A 7,038-nucleotide genomic window follows, 5' to 3' on the forward strand; every position below is an offset into this window, starting at 1 on the left:
TGATCCTCATATTTCACTCATAGTTTCTAAGTATGATTCGGAGCATATCCAACCATCCCATATTTGGCATCCAGCCACAGCTTGTTAGATAAATAATTTAAGCATATTGTGTCTTATGTAGGTCCTACAGTGAAATCGATGAAATTTGGTGGTATTGAGATAAGGTAATAAGGGAGATGACGAGTAGATCAAAGATGCGATAATGCAATGATGAGTAACATGATAAGAAGAGTATGTGTCTTTTGTTTTTTGTTTTTGTTTTTTTTTTATAACTTTTATAATAATAAGGGATAAAGTGTAAAAATACTCATAATATTGGTGGTATGGTGCAATTTTACCCCTAACATTGGTTATCAAGAGTAAAATTACCCTTAACATTGACAAGTTGGGTTAATTTGAGAAATAATTTATCGAACTGTTTTTACAGTCATGAATCATGTCATCTACGCTTCACGTGTACGTTATTTTATCACTCATTAGTAACACATCACAACCATATCAATAGATGTGATTTTTTTTTTTAAAAAAGCTGTACTTTAATTTTAGACGAGTTAGACAAAAAAAAATTCAAATATTTTATCTAATTTTATTATTAAATTATAAAAAATGTGAAATCTTTTTTTTTAAACCAATTGTTAGGCAACTGGCCTAGAAAAAATGAACAAAATATTTGTCTTTTATAATGAATTTTGAAATTGATGCAACTTATCAACATTAGGGGGTAAAATTGCTTTTGGTTGTAAACATTAAGAGTAAAATTGTACAATTTTAAACATTAATAGTAAAATTGCTCCTGACCGTCAATGTTAGAGGTATTTTTGCATCTTATCTGCAATAATAATAAAGATTTTTTTTTTGATCTTAACAATAATAATAAAGATGAATTTATAAGAAAGTGTAATTTCAAATATCATTTAATGAGTTTTTTTATGTGGTTTCAAGCATCATGAAAACAATTCATTTTCGTTAATGAAACGTGAAATTGCACCATTTAAAGTTGAATTTTTCTTCATAGGAATAAATTTATATATTTTCTCAAATTTAATAATATGAACGAGCCAGTGTATGTAATTATGAGACGTCTACATCCCAAATTATTTTGTATGTAATCATCTTTGTTTTGTTTTTGGGCTTTAAATCCTCATTCTTATCAAAAAAGAATTTGCCATTTTAGTTTTAGTTCACACAGAAATTATTTTCAACACAAAAAAACAAGAAACTTTTTGAAACAGAAGAGGGGCCTCGCTGGCTGGCTATAATTGAAAGCAATCATACATATTAAAAGTAAATAAAATGCACTCATACATAGTTCTGAATGTTGGTTTTTTTTTTTTTTTTTTTTTTTTTTTTTTTTTTTTTGAGACTAATACTGAAGCGATTAGAGTTTCGGATGGTTAGGGTTTCTTGAAAAGTATAAATGTAACCTCTTTCTTTGTAAACCGTATCTCTCTCATTATAGTGAAATATCTTGCCTTGGTAGTGCTTGCAGACATAGTCATTCATATTGAGTGGCGAAATGGGTAAACAATTCTTGTGTGTTTGTTTGTTTTTCGTTTATCGTAATTGCATTTATTCCTAACACTGAAGATATAATTAAAAGTAACCTAGCTAGTGATAATATTAGTATATGATTTTATCATATATTTTGAGATTGAATTTATATATAATGAGTTGTTAGTCGTTTAGACATGACAGGAATGCATATTTTCCTATGTTTGATTGTTTGGCTCAAAATAATAAAATAAAAGAAGCAGATATTGAATCTGGAAAATAACGTGCCAATTCATGCATGGATTACCTAATCATAATCAGATAGAGAGAGAGGGCTGCTCTGATCTATATAAAAATAGGCAGAGAATTTTCCAAGTATAGGTTGGTGGGATTTTGTTCTTTTGCTATCAGTATAGTAATAGTGAATCCGCGTTTCTACATTTCAAACTTATTAGCTGTTACATTCCACTATCAATGTTGAAAATTCTCCATGTTTCTTGTTTTCTTCCCGATTGTACACCCTACACCTCATTTTATGCTTGGTAAATAAGAAACTAGAAAAGCATAATGAGCTATCATCATTTTGGATTTCGGTGGATAGAATTTTTAATTTTTTTTTATCACATTCAAATTAATTTAATTAATTTAGTTATGAATATGTAAGATAATTAATTAAAAAGCGTTAATTTAGTTAATTTTTTTATAGTTACATCACATGTGAAAAAATTGTTTTCGATTTGTTAAAAAGATAAATTTTAAACGTAGATAAAATGAATAATATTATAATTTCAATTTTATGTTTAAAGTTGACATTTTTTATCCATATAAGTAGGCCCGGTTTTGGCATTTTATGGGAGAGATAATGAGTTTTTAAATTAAAAAAAAAATTGTATTTAAAAGTTTAAAAAATAAATCTGGACCAATTTTAGGTCTAAAATATTAGAATATTTGATCCATTTTAGATGTGAATGAGTATAACTACATTTATAATTAAAAAAAAATACTATATACATATCCTTTTTACCATGGACTCTGCCGCACTCTTGGTCTATGCCCAGAACTACCCATGCATACGAGCTTAATATGGCCAAAGATAAAAGATAGTAACTTAATTAATTAAAATGAAAGATTAAAAGTCTAATCCATCGAAATCAGAATGATTAGAGTATGAGCTAATAACATGCAAAGAAATACATTTGACACGCAGACCAATGAAAACGTATTGTTCCTAATGTAGGCGTCATAATCACATGAACTAATGAGTGAAGAGTTCCAGACTTCCTAGGTATTAGTCCCTACTTCCAAGTCTAGAATCATGTGATGACAGTTTTGTCTAATAAAACTTATTGACCCTGCCAGTAGATATTCTGACACGTATCACCAAACTCTTTTAGGATACACAAACTTTTTTTATTACAATTTCTTTTTGTTACAAGGATACACATAAACTCTCAAACTATCAGAATTGTTCCTTACGTCTCGTAATAGAAAAGTCTATTATGCAGCAAAGGTATGCACACTTTACTAAAACCCTAATTCTTGATTTTACATCATCTTTTTTCTTCTTCAACTCTATTAACTTAAACATCAGAACGAGGTTACTGCAATCTTTAAGCTCTTCTTTAATCTATTTTCTATCTTATCTTAAATAATCCACTAACTAACCGATCATTCGAAGACTTACCGCAAAGATATGCTCACAATAGGAGCTAAGGATGCTTTTGCCAATAAAAAACTAACAAGTCAACAAATTGATAAAAAAAAATCACTAACAATATTAATTTTATTTTACTTATTTATTTTCAAAACTACTCTAAATGAAGAAAACAAACAAAAAAGAGTTCCAAATTTGTATATTCACGAAAAAAATAATCAATTAAAGAAAAAAAAAAAAAAGAACTCAAGTCTCTTCTGACTGGCAGAGATATCAACATTACACTTTGTATCCATGTCATACAACATCAAAGTCTCAATCGCAAACAAAAAATTTGAAAAAAAAAGTATGTATTTACACTGTGATTAACTCCATTCACTAATTACACTTAAATTAATTAATTAATTAATCTATACTCCCTTGGCTTTAGGGTGTAAGGGAGATTGCAGTCCATTCTTTTGATTTTGGCGTAGAACAATTTCCGAGTGAATCGTCGGGGAACTCCTTTCCGATGATCTCCGGCGATGTTGTTGATGTTGATGTTTATTATGGCCATGATGAAGTGGATGTTTATGATGATGTTGTCCATGTCCATGTCCATTCTCTTTTACATCATCTTTTTTATTATCTGATTCGTTTGGAACTGTGTAGACAAAGGTTCCAATAGGAACATCACTAAAATCCAGCAGAGTTTCTAATGTTTTCACCACACTGCTCATTGTTGGTCTCTGCTTTGGCCTGTGGCTAAGGCATAGATAAGCCAATGTAGCTGCCTTTCTAGCCCCGGCTTCCGAGTACTGCCCTTCCAGCCTCGGGTCCATTATCCGCCCCAGTTTTCGGGGTTCGTTCAACATCGGTCTCGCCCATTCTGTTAGTTTCTGCTCTCGTTGCGGACGGTTCTTGTCTACTGACCGTCTTCCGCTCAAAAGCTCTAGTAATACTACTCCGAAACTATACACATCGCTCATCGACGTCAAATGCCCTGAAAATAATAATCATCCACTAATTAGAACTTCCATCACATTAAATAAAATAGTTTCAAATAGTAACACATCAGCATCTCGGTTAATTAAATTACCTGTCATGATATATTCAGGAGCAGCGTAGCCTTGGGTTCCCATTACTCTGGTGGAAACATGGGTATCAGATCCTTCGGGACCGTCTTTTGCTAACCCGAAATCTGATAATTTAGGTGTGTAATCCTGTATTCATTAAAGATAATTTAGTATTAGTCAAAAGGATCAGTACTGGTCTCGATTTACAGTAGAATTATTCTGAGTTAAATTAAATTACTTACCGAGTCTAACAAAATGTTAGAGGCTTTGAAATCTCTATAAATAACAGGTTTTTCTGATTCATGGAGGAAAGCAAGACCTTTTGCAGCACCAAGAGCAATTTTCATTCTTGTTGACCAAGGTAGTGATACAGAATATCCTGAATAAATTGAATTAATCAAATATAGTTAGGATTAGTTCAACTAATTATTAATTAAATTAAATTAATGTGGATTATTAACAAATTAAGTGAAAAGAAAAGAAATTACTTCTGAATAATTGATTCTCCAAGCTGCCACGTGGCATATACTCATAAACTAAAAGCCTATGTTCTTCTTCACAGCAATACCCAATCAATTTAACGAGATGTGGATGTCTTAATTGCCCAAGAAAGATCACTTCCGTCTGCCCAAACAAAGAATTAATTAAGATTAATTAGGTAAAGTTAAGATTAGGAAATAAACATGATTAATTAATTAATTAAGTTAATTGAAGAACACTCACCAACCACTCTCTATGACCTTGTAAACCATCCAAGTCCAAAAGCTTGACCGCGACAGGTTGAGCTTTTAAACCGGGTCGAAGTTTATCATCAATGAACCCTTTATGAACCGGACCGAACCCGCCTTCACCGATGAAATTACTCGACGAGAAGCTCTGCGTTATAACTTTGAGCTCGGCGAGCGTAAACACATGAAGATTTGAACCGGCGAGAGAAATTGAAAGATCTTCGGAGAGTGAACTCGGATTGCTGAAATCTGAAATCCTCTGAAATGAAGTTTGTTTCGTCACTTTCTTCGGTTTCGGCAGCGTTTTCTGATCGTGAAATGGCATGAAACAATTTGAAATCTTCGTTATCCATGTGATCTTCTCCATTTTCATTGTGACTGAATTGATAACACTGGTGTTGATATTGATGAAGAAACTACAAAATTGTGTATGTCAAAAGGGGGATTTTAGAAGAAGGATAAGGACAAGGAGGAGGAAAGAGAAGAAGAAGAAGGTTTGGTTGTAATGGAAGTAAAGGGGGTATTTAAGATATAAAAAGGGGGAGGAGGAAGGGGCTAAATAATAATATATAATACTCAAATATTCAAACGCGGAGGATATGGAGATAGAGAGAGGTTTCCAACTCCTTTCTACCAATACATATACACACACCCTCTTTGATTTTTTCTTTCTTTATCATTCTTTCTTTTTATTCTAAATTAATATATATAAAATGTAATTATATACTTCCACTGTTCCAAAAAATAGTTTAATATTATATTTCTTATAAATCTTTATATAAAAATTCTCACTGTTTTCTTCCGGTTTTTAGCGGGAAGATAAGTTCCTTTATTATTTCGTTTTGTTTTTTTTTTCTTATTGAATAAAACATCTTATAGACCGATTCTATATTAGATTTGATTGTTTCTCCTTTATTTCGAGTATATTTTGTTTTTTCTTTATATGGGATTATTTGTTCTTTTCCCTTTATAGATGTTATTTCATAGAAATACGTGAGATTTTTTTCTAATATCATATAGATTTGACTCATTGAAAAATTATAGAAATCATTCTTAGAGATAAAGATTCTGGAACTGATTCCAGATGTAGCGCGTTTCTTGCTAATGTGCAAAAAACAATTCAAGTATTGTCTAATAATATTCTTCTATCACGATCTATGAATTTTAAGATGCAAATTGAAGTTTTGATGTAGTTCTAGGCTGTAATTTAGGGGACTAAAGAAAAAAAATTTGTCTATGGAGTTTTAAAATTTTCACTTATGCCACAATAGATTGTCTATGTATAACACAAAATCAACCTCAATTACCTTTCTATCCAATTTAGGTTTGATATTACTAATTCGGATAGGTGAAGGGTACATAATTTTTACAACTTAAAATAGTTTGATCTATTCCTCAAAAAACAAAAGTTTGATCTATTTGTAAAAATTAACGCTGTGTAATTATTGTTTTTATTGATTTTTTAATTTTTTTTTTTTGAAGCTCACACAACAAAACAGACTCTAAAAAAGTTGGAAGAATAAAGAAAATAAACGGATTAGTATTGGAAAGGACATTCCTAACTAAAGTATGATTATTGGTCCAACACATAACATGATATATAATATTGATCCGGTACATAAATGATATAGCGCGACCGGACTTAAATAATCCAATTTTGAGGATTTATTTATTTATTTTTAAAAAATAGTTAATATAGTTTAAGAACAATTATTTTTCTTGTAAATTTCTACTTAAACTTGATGACTATTGGTTAATTTATAGTTTCAGTTTTCAAATATAAATGAATATTAAATATATTCCACAATATACATTGAGTAAGAATATAATGACCTCTTTCAAAAAAAAAAAAAAAATATAATGACAAACTAAAAACTGATTAAATCTAAAAAATAGAAATGAAGTATAATTTGAGACCAACTAAAATAAAAATATACATATCCATATTTTTAAAATGTTTATTGAAGATTTAATGTATCCTTTAAAATAATTGATTAATAGGTAAGAGTCCAAAGTCTACGCAGTTGGTTCATAGAAAATGACATGGTTACCCCTTCTTGACTTCTACTATATTATATATGTATATTTAATTCAAATTACTTGTTTTCTT

At 30.1% G+C, this 7,038-nt stretch overlaps 1 protein-coding gene across 1 annotated transcript; it reads right to left on the reverse strand.

Annotated features, from left to right (window-relative positions):
* Nucleotides 1-3,387: 3,387 nt before the first annotated feature.
* On the reverse strand, nt 3,388-5,466 carry LOC136202711 (serine/threonine-protein kinase RIPK). Its single transcript, XM_065993492.1, has 5 exons — nt 4,924-5,466; nt 4,689-4,824; nt 4,443-4,579; nt 4,224-4,347; nt 3,388-4,127 (listed from the first exon to the last, which is right to left on the reverse strand). The coding sequence occupies exons 1-5, from the start codon at nt 5,299-5,301 to the stop codon at nt 3,556-3,558; spliced, it is 1,347 nt and encodes a 448-aa protein (XP_065849564.1). The 5' UTR covers nt 5,302-5,466; the 3' UTR covers nt 3,388-3,555.
* Nucleotides 5,467-7,038: the final 1,572 nt, after the last annotated feature.

This window comes from Euphorbia lathyris, chromosome 8, assembly GCF_963576675.1.
Source record: "Euphorbia lathyris chromosome 8, ddEupLath1.1, whole genome shotgun sequence".
NCBI lineage: Eukaryota > Viridiplantae > Streptophyta > Magnoliopsida > Malpighiales > Euphorbiaceae > Euphorbia > Euphorbia lathyris.

What these genes read in the sequence shown, in the direction of transcription:
- LOC136202711 (XM_065993492.1), bottom strand. Translation starts at nt 5,301, where the DNA reads ATGAAAATGGAGAAGATCACATGGATAACGAAGATTTCAAATTGTTTC. An exon ending in GGAGAATCAATTATTCAGAA is followed by an intron (nt 4,580 to 4,688) that starts GTAATTTCTTTT and finishes CAATTTATTCAG; the next exon opens with GATATTCTGTATCACTACCT. An exon ending in CTAACATTTTGTTAGACTCG is followed by an intron (nt 4,348 to 4,442) that starts GTAAGTAATTTA and finishes TAATGAATACAG; the next exon opens with GATTACACACCTAAATTATC.